General features: G+C 36.1%; 1 protein-coding gene across 1 annotated transcript in view; it reads right to left on the reverse strand.

The window, feature by feature from the left end:
* IQCK (IQ motif containing K) overlaps window positions 1-17,814 on the reverse strand; it is a 39,012-nt gene continuing 21,198 nt past the window's right edge. The window contains exons 7-10 of the mRNA XM_059826599.1: window positions 17,725-17,809; window positions 11,664-11,775; window positions 6,630-6,687; window positions 1-100 (exon numbers count right to left, since the gene is read on the reverse strand). Of these exons, the coding sequence (XP_059682582.1) occupies window positions 1-100; window positions 6,630-6,687; window positions 11,664-11,775; window positions 17,725-17,809 (355 nt within the window). The remainder of the gene's footprint in view (window positions 101-6,629; window positions 6,688-11,663; window positions 11,776-17,724; window positions 17,810-17,814) is intronic.

Here is a 17,814-nt window from a genome sequence, read left to right on the forward strand (position 1 = left end):
TCATGAAGAGACAGCCACAGAAACACAGCAGTTCAGGGAAGAAGACTCTGGACTGAGAGAAAAATCCAGAATGAAGGCAACCAGCGCATCTTCAGTGCTTCTGATTAATGCAGGTTTTTTTCCATGTAAATAGTTAAGATAGATAGAAAAAGAGAAGGGTGAAAATAGAAAGAACTGACCAGAAATTAAGAGAAATCATTCCAGAGTGGCAGGTCCCCAGCAAAAAGCATTTGGGGATTTAAAGGCAGAAGCCAACATGGCCAGAAAACTGAAATGCCAGATTTGCTGGGCAGCTTCATGAAAACTGCATTTACACCCATTAGGCCCTCTTATTTCTGAAATGTTTCCTACCTGCAAAATATGATAGGTTCTGTAAAATCACCAAATTCAAACTCTTACACAGACTAAAACAAATGATCAGGTTAAAAAAAAAAGACAGTTACATTGAAAAAGACGTCCAAGTGACTAATGCTGCAGTCTCGGTTTAAAGGGAAGTCTGGGGCAAGTAGCTTGTATGTTCTGCAATCTGTCACCCACTTCTTTGCTAATCTCTGAATCGTATTTTAAGACTCCACTAACAGTTCATGGTCTTTCTTTCCCTGTGTTCCCTCCCCCCCCCCCTTTTTTTTTTTAACCAAAAGAGTCTCAAATCTAGATTTGTTGCAGAACTATTTGGAAGTTTTACTTTTTAACTGGTGACAGCCTTTTCTCCAGGCTTTTAATGCATCTCATAGTTACAAATGGAAATTTTGGTTTTGCATATCTAAATGACTATCAAAAAAACACCAACAGAATTTTCAATAAAAATGCTCTCATTTTTTTCACTAGTATCTTGAAAAAGGTTAGAAGTAGAAAAAGAAAAAAAAAAAGATTGCAAAACCCATGAAGAATTTATCCTCTCCTTTGAAAAACAAATTAAAAAAAAATATGTTTATATAATCATAGAAAAATCACCAAATTGCAATTGTCTTTTTTCCATTACAAATCATTATTAACAACTGCAGAGTGATGGGTAAAAATACAGCTTTGGTACTGGAGGATTAGTTCAGCCTTGTGCTAGCAGATACACTGCTGTGCCTGTGTAAGCACAGTTCAGAAGATCACGTATTTTGTAGGTTATCTAAATGATCATCTTTCCTTTTTCCCCGCCCCCAAACATTCCCAACGTAGTTTCAGAAATTAAATGTTACTACAATCTTTGTAACTTTTCAAAGACGTCTGAGTCCGGGGTGTGGACCAATAAAGCGGAATCTGGATCATGAGTCTTATGACTTTTATCACTACATTCTCAGCTGTTAGTGCCAAGATTAAACTTTCAAAAACATCTCAAGCATCTTGAATTAGGCTTAATGAAAACCACCACATACACAGCTATCGGCACTGCTTTGTTCTTGGATTTTCTTTTTTTTTTAAAAAAATAAATTCTAAGGTCTTTTGTGTAACTGAAACCCTATACATGTGCTTTTAAATCAAAAGCAATCACATATATGAACCCATTTTAAACCATTTTGACTGCAGCACTTTTGGTTTGGGAAAGAAACAACTGACTACCTGTAAAAAAAAAGCAGAGTCAAATTCTTTTAATTGCAGTGTCCTACTGACAGCAAGTAGTCTTCCGCTTTAAGCCTGTTTATACGGCTCAGTCCGAAACAAAATAATTTGAGGAAATACCTTCAACATGTCAGATCTTAACATATATGTGTGTGTACATATGTGTGTTATGTAATATAACATATATATTAAAAGTATAAAACCATGGAATATGAGGAGGTCACCACTTACAAGAGCTCCATAATGAGATTAATTAAAGAATTACAGCTACAGTAAAAGGAGGGTAGATGAAATTAGAAACTAATTCTTTTGTTTAATATCTTCTTAAAACATGACTACATTTCAACCCCCTTTGGTGAAGGGGGGGGGGGAGAAAGACATTCTCACATACAACTGATGAATTCCTTACAGTTTACTGAGCTGAATTTTCCTAAATAAACCACAGAAGTGCAGTCTTAAGAAATCCATTAGCTATTCAGACTATGTCTTCTTCTAATCCAGCATTATTATGTACAGTACATCTTAAATATTTTTTTAAGCCTAGTGTAAGACATCCCATTTTTATATATCCCATTTTCAGTATTTTCCTTGGGAAACTGCTCAGTCCTGCAAACATGCATGCGATTGTAACTTCATTTATGGCCCCATTAATAAGGATCCATTAGAGCACATGACTATAGTCATATATGTTTATTTGTTTATGGAATTTAATTCCATGAAGTTTCACAGTGTAGCCGTTTTTTTCTGGGTACTGAATTTAACATGTTTCCCTTCCTCAATTCATTCTGCTTTGATGTGGTATGATCATTTACTTTGATATGATTACATACAACCATTCTTCAAACGTATGCAGACTAGACTTCCCCTGTTCAACTTAACTTGGTAAGCATATTTAGCTTTCAAATCCTTCCTCATAATTCAGGTGGAGACATACCGCAGCTGTATAAGGAGTGACTGACTGCATTTCCTTGCTTCTTGACAGTATGCATCTGTTCCTGTTCTAGTGCTCCTAAAATATGCAGCCTGTTCTCCCCTTTATCTGCAATCTCATTCATATTTTCAAGGATTTTCCAGTGACAGAACACCTACATTTTGAGTTCTTCAGTATGTTGCTGGTTGCGTCTTCCCAACAGAAAAGAATCTTTCTATGAAAGAAGTACTTTAAAAATCTCTCAGTATAGGTGAGTAGTAACTTCTACTGCCAAAGGAGAAATACAGCTTGAAAATTGAATGGAATGTAAAGGAATATTCCCTCCTGTATCTGGAAATCACCCCCCACCACCACCACCACCTACTGTGAAGATTACTTTCTGTCTCAGTTTGGTTTAATTAGATTTTCCACACACTGTGTATATTCACTGTTACAGAAGTACCTTCCAAAACCAAGGCTATGGTTGATCTGTAAGAACTCCAGTTGTTTTTGCCATAAAACCAGGAATATTTATTTCTTTTACTATTTTCCCTAAGAACAATGCTTTTTAAAAATAGAAGTTTACAAATTTTACACAGGTAAGAAGAAGAAAGCCCCTAGGAAATAAAATAGCTGAACGTACTATACAGTGTATACAGAACCAATTGTCTTTCCAACAGCACACCAGCAGAGAAATAACCATTGTAACAGACAGTGTCAGTAGAGTGTTCTGTTCACATAAATGATGAATGAAGATTTAGGTATTTTCCTAAAAAAGGTCAAATATTTTCAAATTCCTTTCATTGTAGGACAGATACTTTTTCATTTCCTGTGATGTCTCATCAAGTACTGCATCTGCATAACGCACCGCTCAGAATCACAATTAGATGGGCTTCGTCCACTGCATGGAGGCACAAATCAAATTCACCAGGTCATTAACCAAAAAGCAAAGGCCTATTTCTTCTTGGAAACATTAAAGCAAAAATACGACTGGATCTATGTGGGCTACCAGCTAGAAAACAAGAAGATGCAGCAAATTCAATTTCAAATGGATATTTTAGGCTGCAGGTACTGACAAAATTGATATGGACAGCCCTAGATAAATGCATGCTGGGAAGAGAAGTTCTCCGAAACAGACAATCTCATGGTAGATCATCAGGCTCAAGAAACCAAACGCATGTCTTGCTATGTGTGTGCCACTGTATCACATCCTGCCAAACATGATCTCAAATAGCATGCAGGTTATTAAATCACCTATTTAAATACATTTACATTAAAGTAATTTCAGCAAATTGGAATAATAAAATCAGAAAGGACATCATCTTCAAAGAAAAAAAAAAATAGAAAAGCCCCAGCTCATCTGCTATTCACTCACATCTCACATCCTCTGGAGGTTGGTTTTTTATTAGCCATATTTTCTGTAGAAGGGAATACTTTTTTAAAATTCTGTAAAATATTCTGGAACAAATTTATCCCATCAGCTGTGCTGTATTGGTGAGAATTCTCTTTCTCCCTACAAGTCTAAAGCTGTAAGTCACTAAACTTGAGTCTTGAGTGCTATGTTTCTCTCTACATTTTCAGTCTGAAAGTAGAAACTGCTAAGAGTAAGGACTATCACACCTTAAATATAGATTATTTTGTGGAATGTAATGTTACAGCAGTGGAGCAGTATAGCAAACAAAATGTTAGCTACGAATGCTGTAGCTTTATGATCTTAGGTAAAGGCTGAAAGAAACACCCCTTTTCCTTTGCACTCAAAAAGAAATTTAGCAGGCATATGCATTAAAGAGGTCAACAGTCCTGCAAGATGCTATGAATTTATAAAGTAATTTTCATGCAAAGTTTTCACACTTTCTACCCCAGAACACTTTTCAAAACTAGAAATAAATAGTATAAAAAAACATAGTGAAAGAAGAATAAGGAATTACAAACAAAGGAAAAAAAAAAGAGATGCTTTAAACATGCTGTGAAGCAGGGGGAGAATCAGTGGTTTATATGAGGCTTCATTATACCCTGGCCTACCAAACCAAGCAGACATACCAGGGAGGGTATGGTTTCACATGACACAGCAGGCACAGGACAGATCAGCTGGTCTAAAAGTGAGCGGCCATCACAAATGGGCAATTTCCCTTCCCTCTATTACTGTTGCGCCATTTCCCTCACATTGGATGTAAGGACTGTGTCATTACCGGGCAAGTCAGTTTATCAGGCTGACCCAGGAGAAAACTAACCTGAGAGGCAGCAGAGCAGAACTGAAGAGCAGTTCTTTGTCAGATTTGCCAGCTGAACCAACTCACCATGAAGCCGTGATTGCTAGAGCCAAGAAGAGGAAAGGATGGCAGAAACCTTGGTCGAAGAAGGGCAGCACTGCCTTTTTAATGGGGAAGTTGCTGGATCACCTTTGCTGCCCCACAAAAATCATACTTTTGGTCCCTACTTGAAAAAAAACCCCAAAGTGTTTTGTTCTGGTTATGTTCTAATGAATACTAAAACTTCACTATTTGTTTCAGTAATAATGAACATGTTTTAACACACTTTCTCAAATCAGAAAAATTAATTAAGAATGCCTTTGGATTTGTTAATTACAATCAGTTTACATTTCTAACATCCTCTTAATATCCTTTTTAGGTATCAGACTGGTCAAGATGATACAGACATACTTTCATAAAATTATATAAAATATAATATATATGTATATAAAATTTGCCTAAAACATACCCATGAAATAAGGTATACATAGCATTGTGCTGAAAGCCACAACAAAGCAGAATCTGACTGTTAGCTCACATTAACTGAGTCTTTGGCTGATATTTTCATGGAGGGTATGCTGATCTTTCTAGTAGTGTCAATAGAATCACATTACTGCTCGAGTCAGCATTTTCTAAAAGCTATTTGGCAGCTCACCATTCATCCCCTACAGTTAGATTCAACACTGTTTACAGCATCTAATAAACAGGGTTAGAGTCGTATACAAATTTAAGAGATACTTCATTGTTATTCTTAATGTAGTTAACTTTATAATAAATTGCTGTATCTATTTAAAAATGTTTTTCTTCCTTTTCTTTTGATCATGAATCTTAATGCTTTATTTGCGACATCTGAGTTTTTAGTAACAATAAATGCTTTGTCCTGCTTGATGTGAAGAGCTCAGTGGTTTAATTAAAGGGGATTAATTGAATTAACTGAATTAATTCAGTTAAACCAAATGCACAGAAAGACATGTTAAGAAGTAGTTGTGTTATGCTATTCATTATTGTATGAGTGCTCACAATCCACTTCAGCGCAAAGTCAGCTGGGTTAGATTGAATCATTGGTAAAAGCAGTTTAAACTAACCTTGCTGACTTTACAATGAAATAGGGTTTAACGACATTAATAAACAGCAGAATAATAATAGCAGAAATAAGGGCAGCTGGAGCACTAACAAAATTAATTATGGCATCACAGCTGAGATCGATAATGGAAACCCCTGGACAGTAACTTCTCAAACTGGTACAGCTGTTTCCAAATAGCCATCTGTCTGGGCCCCAAGGCTATTTTATGTATGGATACTCTTAAATTAACTTAGCAGAGCTCAGTTAAGGAATTACAGAAACAATGTGATAATATTGAAAGCTAATGTGATATAAGCAATACGAAGTTGCACGGGTTTAAGAAAAAAATTGTAAAGGGGCAATTTTACAACTTTCTTTGAAGTGGTGAAACAGCTGTGTGTCCTAGAGTTCTAAAATAATTGATTTGATGACAGGAAAGCTCTATGAGAGTGATTAAAAGGAAATTTGTTTTTCCTTTTGAAACAATTGGCAAAGAAGACAAAGGAAATCTTATCACTACATTACTCTCCAAAACAACATAAATATAGTTTATGGAAAGATTAGATTTCTTCAGAGACAGGAGTTTTTTGAATCAATTCAACTGCCAGATGACACAGTCCACTCCACCCTTAGCCCCTACTTTTCTTAGATGCAACATTTCGAAAATGGTTTCATCTTGTCCTCTGAAAATGCTCTTGTAATTTTCACCTTTAAGATTTTACATGCATGAAGACTGTAAACTATGATCATGTAATCATCTAATATCATATACATCCTTTTTCACAATGGTATGTTGTAAATATATAGGTTTATTTCTTAGAAATAAGGGGGAAATGTATGCATTTGTAACTCTTACTGGTATCGTGGACAATGGAACGCATGAAAAAACATGCCTTGATGAGATGATGTAAATGCTAACAAATTGAAAACAGAGAGTGCAAAACACAAACATTAAACTGCAATCATTTAAAATTAATTAACAAGTCTGCTAGGTTAACTTCTATCATCACCTTCAGGAATACAATTTTTCAACAACTAACACTGACAGAATTTAACATGTATTACAAAGAGAAGAATTTGGCTTTTATTTTTTTAATTTATAATGAGATGAACTTTATCACAGTAAACTTGAATTCAGTGTTTTCAGATCTTCAAAACCAGATCTATTTATGTCTTCTTTTAAAAAAAAGGATGCCTACATTTTTTTCCAACGTAAACTCTTAATAAACCATAGTAAATAGGCTATGAAATCCCACAAAGACTTGAAGAAAACCTTCGTTGCTCTGCCAAAATTATCTTTACATATCAGTCAGGTTTGCTGGAAGTTAACTTATGTCTCATGGATTTTATTTTTCATCATTTTTGTACACTGTTATGAGTTACTACTTTGTTTTATCTTCTAGCTCTAAGCTACTAAAGCCAAGAATTCTACTTCACTTACTGCATATGAACACCACCATATATATACACACATATAAATGCAGTTTTTCCCCTGTTGTGATGTATGATTTTGCTCGTCAGAATGAATTCTTTTCAGCTACAAAATATCCCTTAGGCAATTGCATGGGTTGGTAAATAAAACCTGACCTTTTGTGCATTAAAACTGCAATATAAATATGAATAAATGTTTGCAAAATCTGTGCAGCCCTTGTAACAAACTGCTATCACGAAAAAAAATATCATTACAGTCTTCCAGTTTCAGTATTTGTACTATAATATATACTGCCCTGAAGAAAATTCTTTTTGTTCTGAACAGTTCATAATTTAGTGAAGCAGTGATCAAAAGGTCCTGCACATAGCACAGTGCAGACACAGAAAAGCATGTCAGCTCATAACACCTTGCAATATATAATACTGTAATAGCAAGGCAACTGAGGAGGCCATGATACATAAAGGAAGGTTTTGAAAACAATGTCTTTTGAAAAATTACTCTTTTATGACAGCTTTGATATCAGCTGATACTTACTGTCTTTATGATTTAAAAAATTCTACCCTGAGAATTCTGCAGACTGAATTCACACTTAACCCTTCGCAGCTAAAATAAAACCTGCAGGAACAGCTTTCATTGTGGTCCTGCTGTTGGTATAAATGTGCAGAACAGCATTTGAGGTTGTCATTCATTACTGTCTTTCTTAATTACAAGCTTGTCTCTCAATGTATGTAAATATCTACTCAGAGAAATCTATTGCTATTTGTATTGGTGTCAGTACCAGTATCAATGCAGACTCCTTCTTATGATAAGAACTCCTAACACTGGGAAGGAACATTGGAAGAATGTCAAGCATTTTGAAGTGTACACAGAACACCAACTAATTCTGCAATCGAAATTGGAAAAGGAGATTTCTCCACTGGATATTTTGTAATGAATTCGGGGTGTAATACATCTAGTATAAATCTTGCAATATTACAATTGAAGCAGATTTTACTGGACATATTCTATTAAATAACACGATGCAGCTGAAGCTAGCCGGCAGAAGCTTCAATCCAGCTCACACGTTTTCCCTGGAGATCACGAAGAATGGCTGTTTGGGCAGGAAAAGTACCTCCAACAGGAAAGTGCTTTTCCTTGCACTTGCAAACATGCAAACTATCCAGTAGCTTCTGCTGCAGTCACTATCTCTCATCACAGGGAAAGCAGCAAAACTGGAGACAGACCTCCCTCTGTGCAAGAGCTTTGTCTAGCATAGGTAAACCAGGAGGAGTTGCTGAGGTTGTCCAGGCCCTGGGGAACATGGTGGATGCGGTACTTGAACATGATTCTCTCAACTGCAAACATTAAATCACCCTGTGGTAGCAGCTAGTGCATGCAACTGGCAGGTGAGCACTGCAGAGGATTAAAGGAGGAGGCACGTAGAGACAGCTTTTTAACAGTGAACACTGTCCTAGAGGATGAGAGTTGCCACTGATTCACTTCATGTTATGTGACAAAATATGGATTACTTCAGAAATCCAGAGCAACAATTTAAAATGTGTGCTCCCAGTACTGCCTGGAGTTTGCTACACAGCTGTTGTGTGAGAGTGGGTTTAAATACTGTTCCATGTCACATAATAGAGGAGAAATTGTGTTACAATAGCACCATGTATTAAGATACTTATTGGAAAGATTTACACTATAACTACTGAACGCTGTGTTCGTTAGAAAATACCCAGTGGAAATACCTACTTATCCAATTCTGACTGCAGAATTAGTTGGTGTTCTGCATACACTTCAGAAGGCTTGACAGCAAACTTAACACAGTATAACTGCAACATCCCCCTGACTAGATGTCCTAAAAACTAATGCTATCCAACAGATATGCAAGTACAAATAGGAAATAATAGAAAAGAAGTTTAGGGAATCAAAGTTTGCCAGTGGGGGAGCTTGAAAACATGGAGAATTTATCAATTTACAACTTTGTGTTTGCTGGTATTATAAAAAGTAGCCCATCTAGAAGTGCTGGGATTACACAGAAGAAAGAGTCTAGCATTTGTTTAAAATGTTATTATTAGCCCCAAGTGCCTATTACATTTATTTGTGTGAAGGAACAAACATCAAAATAAGGAAAACTGAAAAGAAGGGGCTATTTTGTAATCCCAGTTGTTATAATGATCGTTACTAGTAACAGATTTCTCCTTCCACTTTTAGGCAAAAATTTCAAAGGAAGATTGCAAGCACAAAGGGTAATGCATGATACTTTCATGCCATCCTTTTAGCCTGATCTACTTGTAACTAATGATAGATAGAATGGATGCACAATAAAAAGTGAAAGAGTAATTGCAGTGCATCAGGTTAGTGACCTGACTGTTGTTAATTCCTTTGACATTTACAGAGCATGGACTATTTTATAATTAAAATGCTTCATAGGGAAGTTTTAGTTCTATCATCTATTAAAAAGCCAGACAGTTTTGAAGTTAACAATAGCCACAAAAGATTTGATGACTAGAGTTATTGAAGAATTGCAAGGCTCTAGTCACTTACAACAAGCGCTGATTGCTACAGCAGTGATGTTAATAAGTACTCTTTATGTATGGACATTCTTACGGTAGTTTCTAAAATAAAGCATACTTTGAGGATGTCAGACACTTAATTCCAGAACACCCTATTTCATATCTGTGCATGAGTACAATAACGCCATTTAATTAAAAAGAACAGTTAAGTTGCATAGAGAATAAGGAAAGAAAAAACATTTGAGTGAAGACCCAACAGGACATATTAAATGTCTCAGCTTAGACTTTAAATGTGTAGAAATTGGGCACCTGAAGGTGAACCAAAAAAACAATGGCATGGTCTATAGAGGCAGCAAAGAGAAAGAGCTCCAAATGGTGACCTGCAAATATTCAATGCTGAGTGAAGAGCTGCCTAGGTCATTAGGCAACACAGAGGACAGAGGCCTCCCATTAAGCTGCCTAATTCCAGATTGCACATCAGCAATTTTCCATCACTTGAAATCCAGAGTTGTATATTTTTCTGGATAATAGGTATCTAACTGAGCAGGACTTGGCATTTTAAAACATTTTACAGAAACCTGTAAACTCTCTCGCCCTGCAGGGATTCAAATGTAAGTCTTTCCTTTCCCAGTGAAGTCACAAAAACCAGGCGCAGAATGAGGGCATTGACAGATGTGCTTTTGTGTACTGAGCTGAAGAGGTCTAAGCCATGACTTGCGCCTGGCTTTTAACTCCTGCCAATCACCTGGAGATTGGCACTTCCTCAGCCATGAACAGTAACCAGCTATGAGAATACCATCTCATATTCTGCTGAATTTAACCAAGCTGCGGGCTGCTGAAAGTCATTATCCCTCTCTCTCCCCAGATCTCTTTCTCCTTTGTGTTAGACATGGCAATCATGTGGCAACAATGTTGTGGAAAACTAACCTGCCCCACACCAAAACCCCTCACTGATCCAAACCCATGGTGCAGTTACACAATCACTAAAACTGACGCAAGAGCTACAGAGTGGGATCAACCATTTTGGCAGCTCCCAGTTTGATCCAGCTGACTGTGTGAAACTATGTAGTTCAGGGCAAAGATTGGCCATCTGAGATGACATCTGCGACAGTGCCATCAGCCTGAAGGAACACCCAATGGTGACTGGTGCAACATAATTTTCCCTCTTTTCAACACATGAACAACATAGCTGAATAACCTCTTCTCACCTCCATCTGTTGGTATGTAGTTCACATCCCTATGTGTATCATGTTTGGGTCCAGACCACAGAGGCTGATAAAATGTAGACTGGTTGAGGAGCTAGTGAATCTTCCTGCATTAGCAGACAGAGAGGCTGGGTGAATAATCGTATTTACACCACTGTGCCTGAGCAAGTGAATGGTAACTTCAGCCCTGTCAGTAAAGCCTTGTCCACAATCAGGGCAAAAAGGAAACATGTTACAGTGTCAGTTCTAAAAGCAATCTGGCCTCATTTCCCTCGGCAATTATATTGGACTGTTTGGGTTTGTTTTCTTTTTTTTAGAACTGTACAGGCCAACTTCTGCTACAAAACTACAGGAAAATGCCAGTAGAACATTTACCAGATAGCAATCCCCTAGTTCAGAAAAACCGTACAACCACCCATCTGGTAAAAATCAGTATTTACATGTTGTGTAGCTGGTAGCGGTCTGTTCCTACCCCAGGAAATACAGTGCCAGCATATTATCATAGTCCTCTGAAATTACTGAGCTTTGGCTCTGTACTGTATTTTTAATTGCTACTTTCAACTATACAGGCAACTAACTTAGAGTAAGTAGGGACTGTAAAGAAACAGCCAGGCATTTCCAATAGGTATTGCCTTCTCTTATCACTCGTGATTTGTGTCTTACTGTGTGTCCTATTTCTTAATACAACTTGAAATATAAAAATTAAACACTTCAGGTAAAAAGAAAAATCATTAAAATATACAATTTAATTCACCTACCTTTGGCTTCCTGCTTAGTCCAGAATTCTTTCACTCTTTTAATAATGTTTTTGTCCTCTCTCAACTGCTTTTGCCACAGACGTAGCTCTTGTATTTCACTATCACAGCGGACCTGGGAAAGGGAAAACAGAAAATGCAACTAAAATTATATATGTTCATGCTATCCAAGACGATAAGACAATTTTTTTCGCAGGCTGTGACTGGGCAAATACATGACATCCATCCTTTTTGCCAGGCCTGATATAAAAGCACAATCCCAGAGGTTTACAGTTTTCAACTTATGCAGAAATAAACCCCACATAATTGACAAACCCCATCGAAAACATAAATATGCCAATTAGGGGATCATTTTGATTACCAAGGACTCCTGAGAATGTAATTGCAGTGAGATGCCTATTCTTTGAGTTAATTAAAATTTAAAGCATTATGCTGAAGGGTATTAGTGCCTTTAGAAAACCATAACACTATAAAACCAACCCATTGACCAACATAATAGAGCAGAAGAGGAGCATGAAGGGTCATACAGCAGGAAATTTATTCCAGCAAACTGATTCACACCTGCTACCAGCTGCAAATAGGCTGACTGACAATCCCAGCCATACAATTTTCACGAACAGGAGAGCCATTAATCTGTTATTTAAAGTAATTGGAATGCATTACATGATATCTATTCTTTGTCAGTCAATCACCCCTATGAACAGCGTAATTCTGCTTCCATATAAAATGACAATAGTCACAGGCCTTGACTCCATTCAAGATTTAAGTTGAATTCTTCTGTTATTGCTTTTGTACTGGTGTAGACTCTACTAATATAAGAAAGAGCTAGCTTTGCATCAACAGCTTTTACCATTCTGCTACTTAAACCTGTTCTAAGCAGGATTTGATTAATTAGCAGTATGTTGCCAGTTGTCTACTTTGGCATTCACACAATTACTACCTCCAGTGCTAAAGCAAAAATCCAGACTAGATACCGTCCTTCTGACAATAGTGGGAAGGGGAAACGCTAGTATTAGCTTAGACATTGGTAAGTGATTATTCTCTTAGAGTCATATACAAATTATAATAGAATTATTAAAAATGCAGTTTCTGTTTTTTCTAAATGTTACGTATATAAAATGCCATTATGTTTTAGGACTTAATGTCCTTGTAATTCAGGCTGAAGTTGAATAACGTGGTAGAAACACGTAGCAATAAGCTTGGTTTCTCCTGACACATTTTTTTCTTTCAGAAAGCTAACTACTTAGTTTGCTAGAAATTTTCTTATATTTGTTTTATTCTTACATTATATGGTAATGAGTTTGCTCTGTGATTTGAATGCTATTACTCTACTCCATTACGCTCTGGTTTTCTCCCACTTCCCTGAGACACATACAGAGCAACAGAGCAGGACTTAGTTTCCACTAGTTAAAACAAACAAACAAACAAACAAAAACCAACGTAAAGAAAACAATATAAATTATGTATCAAAACTATTCTTTCCACGCAGAATTTCTCCTTTGTGGTGCAGCTAAGAATGCAATAGACAGTAGCTGAAGTCCCACAGCACTTTTCAACCCACTTAGGAGAAGATAACTTGCTATATTTCAGATAATGCACTAGCAGAGCAGAAATCGAATACAAGGTTACATGATCAATAAAGACAGGCAAGACTTTTACTCAGTGACTTGACATCAGATACCTCTTAGGCCTCTAATAATGTCCCATTATACTAATATAGTTCTGTATTACCTTCTATAAAAGTTATATGAAGTCCTTACAGGTTGATATGACATTTTAAAAATTAAAAAAAAAAAAAGTTACTGTTACTAGTGATCATCTTTTCAGCTACACACACACACAAAAAAAAATCAAAACCATTTTCTGTTAAATCCATCAAATACTATTTCCAAAAATATGATATAATCCCAAACACAAGATAGTTTCTTTAGGCTTGCAAGAGACATTTTTTTCTTTTACGCTGTCATGTATGCTTTTATAGAATCCATAATTCCCTATTACATGGAGTCAGTTTATCTGCACAGGAAAGGGTTAAGGGAATGCTTATGGGACATATAAATGACAGTAGCAGAAAAGAGGTAGGAAGATAGAGAAATTACTACCTCTATTTCTAACTATAAAATTTTTGAAAAAAATTAAGCGTCCATTTATAACTGCAGCTATGTAAGACCTGTATTTTGGCCCATGACAGGGCCACAGTGATCTCTGTATACTGAAAATAAAGACAATAGCTCTTAACAGTTAAAAGATAAAGGCAAGTATAGTAGATTCTCCCTAGATAAATAAAACAGTGAAAGTATAGTGAAATACATAGCAAAATACGGGGCTCTGAGATAAAGGCATGGTCAGATAGACTCAAATACTCCAAAGTCCAACATTAAATTCATGCAGTGAATGAGCTCCCAGAACAAAGTGATTTTTTAGAAAAGTGAAAGGAAAGAAAAAGAAACACAGATACCTCACCTGCAGTAAAAGAGGTAACAGGAACTTAACAAAATACTATCAACATGTTCCATATATGCTTAATAGATTATAATTTAGCATAGTTGTGATGATTTCTCAGAAAGTAGTCTGTATTTTTTCAACAGAGTGCAATTCTACCATGATTAAAAAGCCACGACTCAGCAGCAAAATCTCCAGGCAAATAATCAAAGGGTCAAGAGTCTTGTCCAAACAACTGATGTGTATCTCCTGCAGACCAGGAATGCATGAAGCACTGAAGGAGTCTAACTCTGAAGTGAGAGTTCACTCTTACCCAAGTCCCTTGGCTGAATCGACACTTGCTGTAAGGAACAGTGAATGTTTGTGTGACCTTCTGTGTTTGAGCCTTTGCTAGTAGCCACAACTTGCTGGAAAGGAATATAAATTGTAATAGCAAAAGCACAACACCACTTTGTAAGATATAAAGATAAACCTGCTTCAATTATGATTTAACTTTTGCTCAAGCAATATTTATGTATAAAAGAGCACTGAATATTTACATAATGCTGTCCAGTTGAAACTCCACGATATTACAAGACTTAGTCAAAATAAACTGCTTTCAATGCTAAGTAGGAACATGTTGCACAACAGTGGAAGGATAACACTAAAGCTTTGACCAGAGACATTAGGGGAAATTGTATTAATGAAAAATCCCTTTGGTCTAGAATAGTTATGCAAATTGTAAAGATTAAAAAGACCCCAAAAACAAATGGCACTAACCATGGATTCTGCAGTAGAGGGGTGAAGATGTAACTTCTTTTATTGGAAAAATGCCTGGAAAATTGATATCTACCAATCAAGGGTTTTCATCAGATACTGAGTACTGCCTTGGATCACAGCAGATGAATGGAACCTCCATAAAAGAGGACAGTGAGAAGCGAAGAGAAAGAATCCCGATGACAGAGCTGTCTCAAGCCTTATCTGGGTGTTCCTCCTTGCCTTCAAAGAGACCCCTCAAGATGACTCCTTAGAGTACTCAGCAGTTGTAGCTTCCACTGCTGTTTGCTCTGGAATGTAATTCTTGATTAAACTTGAAATAATTTTCAGAGTACTCATCCATGTCTTTGTATGAAAGATTGTAGCAAGGACTTTTGTTGATGGCAGCCATTAATTATTACTACCAAAATAAGTATTTTTCTGAAATTTGCTTCAGATAAGGATGAATGTACTGCTTAGATCATGTTTTATTATCAAAAAGTTCTCAATATTCTGTACCTATAGCTTTTTTTTCCCTTTACATAGAAAAATCTTTACAGCCTGATCCATTCTCGCTGAGCGCCATGTGTTTTTGATGCTGGCACATTCAGATGGCTAGATGTGGCAGAAACAAGTGAAGTATCATGATAAGACGTAACGCACAGTCAGTTATATAACTAGATAGACTCTACTTAGATCAATATGGTTAACGAAATATCTCAAAAATGGTCTAAGTCCATAGAAGATGTGTCTGAGAAAAATAACTTGCTGTGGTTTCTCACACTTTATATGACATTGTTTAAGAATAAAAAACTTACAAGATTCACATTTGGGATGGTGTTGTTAAATACAAAACTATCCTGCTCAGATTTCTGAGTCTTTTACTTTTTCTGAAATCCAACAGTGTGTCCAGAATCCTTCTCCATCCATCTTTCACAAGTACCCATGGCATGTGATTTTATGTCCTTTAAAGTGTACCTTGAGAAGATCAATGATGAAGTGTACTGTTCCTTTATCACGGTGCCATATGAAATATATATGTGTACTTCTGTTTAATTATTCAATGTTATCACAATGTGTAAATTTTTATTTCAATAATAGTGTTTAAAAAAAGTTCCAAATTCTCTGAATTATAAAACAAGGTTTAATGAAAAACATCAGAAAAGAGTTTAAAATACTGACAAAAGAATATCCTTAGAATGCAAAAGGGCATTATTTGTAAGTGTTCAGTTATTACCACAATAAATCAGTGTTAGCTGACAGACCTATTTATTTTAAAAGCAAATAATCTGAATTATTTGGTAAATTTTCATAATATACTTTATCATTAATGTGATGAAATCCCATTTAAGCTTAGCGTTCTCTTAATTTACAAGCTCAAGGATAACATATTTCCCTATGTAGTAACTTGTTAGCAACGATTTTTATTTTATATTCTGATTTTAATTTAAATTTTAATTTTTAAAAAACCAAGTTCTTTCAGCTCTAATAAGCTAAGCCACGTAAAAGCTAATTTTATAGTCTGAATTATTTTTGATGTCTCCTACTTCTTATAGCTACAGTTTTTCTCTCATTTCTGGGAACTGGTTTAGAATGATAAATACTACTGTGAAAATGTTGAAGTTAATACATAGAGCAAGGAAGGATAGTGCCTTTTGGAAGCACAAGGTATCTGAACAACCTTGCACTATTCAGCAAACATAACTGTTATTGGATAATGGCTGCCTTTGCAATACTCAACTGTAAGAATGCCTGCAGTGATATTGTCAGTGCTAATTAATGTTAGTGTCAATGCCATCTCTGTTTAAAAAAAGAAAAATAAAGGAAAACAAGCAGAAAGCATCACAAAAATCTATCAGTCAGGAAGATAATTTCAAGGTATTTCATCATCTTTGGCTGCACGGCACATTAGAGTAGCCACTCATATATTCCTGCTTGTTAGAAGTAGTAAAGAAGAACTTAACAGGAGTGTTTTATTTATTAAATAACGGGATTGTTATTTAAAGAACACCTGATGTACACACGGAGATGTCTCACTGTCCATCACAACGAAATTACTGCTATAGCTGGAGGCTATTTAGAAGCTTAAATTTTGATAAAGGCAGCCAAAGACTTTTCTTTGTCACCAAAGTTACCTGAATTTCGAGTCCATTTCTTTCCAAGGCGTGAAGGTGTTAGAGCCTTTCAAATAAATATTTGACACAATCTGTTCAGGATTTTCAAAATAATTTATTTTGTACCATAGGGTTAGCATGGCTGTTACTCTCCAAATTAATAGTATTAGCCAATTTTCTTTGTATTTATTTTATGTACCTTGCTTTTACCCCTTAAATTGGGGATTGCGTTAGTGTTGTATTACTAGTACGGCTTGCAACATCTGCTTGCCATTTTGTTTTCGCTTTCCTTGAATAACAGCCTTCATGCCTCTCCTACATCTCCTGTCTCATTCTCGGTCTCAATATTTTCTCCTTTGTTTCTGTATGCTTTTATTTCTTAACAGACCTCACCAATCCTCCTTGTGCATCTCCACACTCATGCACATATCCCTGCATGAAGCAAAATAACACTTCATCCTTTAGCAACTAGCCAAAGATCAACTAAGAAAAAATATGAAAATTGTTCGGTGTTAACTGTACTTTTGAAAATCTAATTTCTGCAGATTTTCTGTTGTTGAGGAAAACAGTGAGATTACATCAGCGTAAATGCCTGTGAAAAAACTGTAGTCACTAGGCATAAGGCAGAGCAACATCCAAAGCCAATGAACCGTGGGGGTCTCAGCAGCTATTTATAGCATCCCCTACTTAAAATTTATGTAAGGATTTTCCCTGGGGCCTTCACAGTCCTACGGTTTTCAACATCAAGCAAAATAATTATAGATTACTCTTACCCGATAACCTCTCCAGAAGGACTGAATTATTATGCTTGCTTCTTCTTCTGATAGAAGGAGAGAGAGAGGAATTGGTGGTCTAGGACTTAA

This window comes from Gavia stellata, chromosome 18, assembly GCF_030936135.1.
Source record: "Gavia stellata isolate bGavSte3 chromosome 18, bGavSte3.hap2, whole genome shotgun sequence".
NCBI classification, from domain to species: Eukaryota; Metazoa; Chordata; class Aves; order Gaviiformes; family Gaviidae; genus Gavia; species Gavia stellata.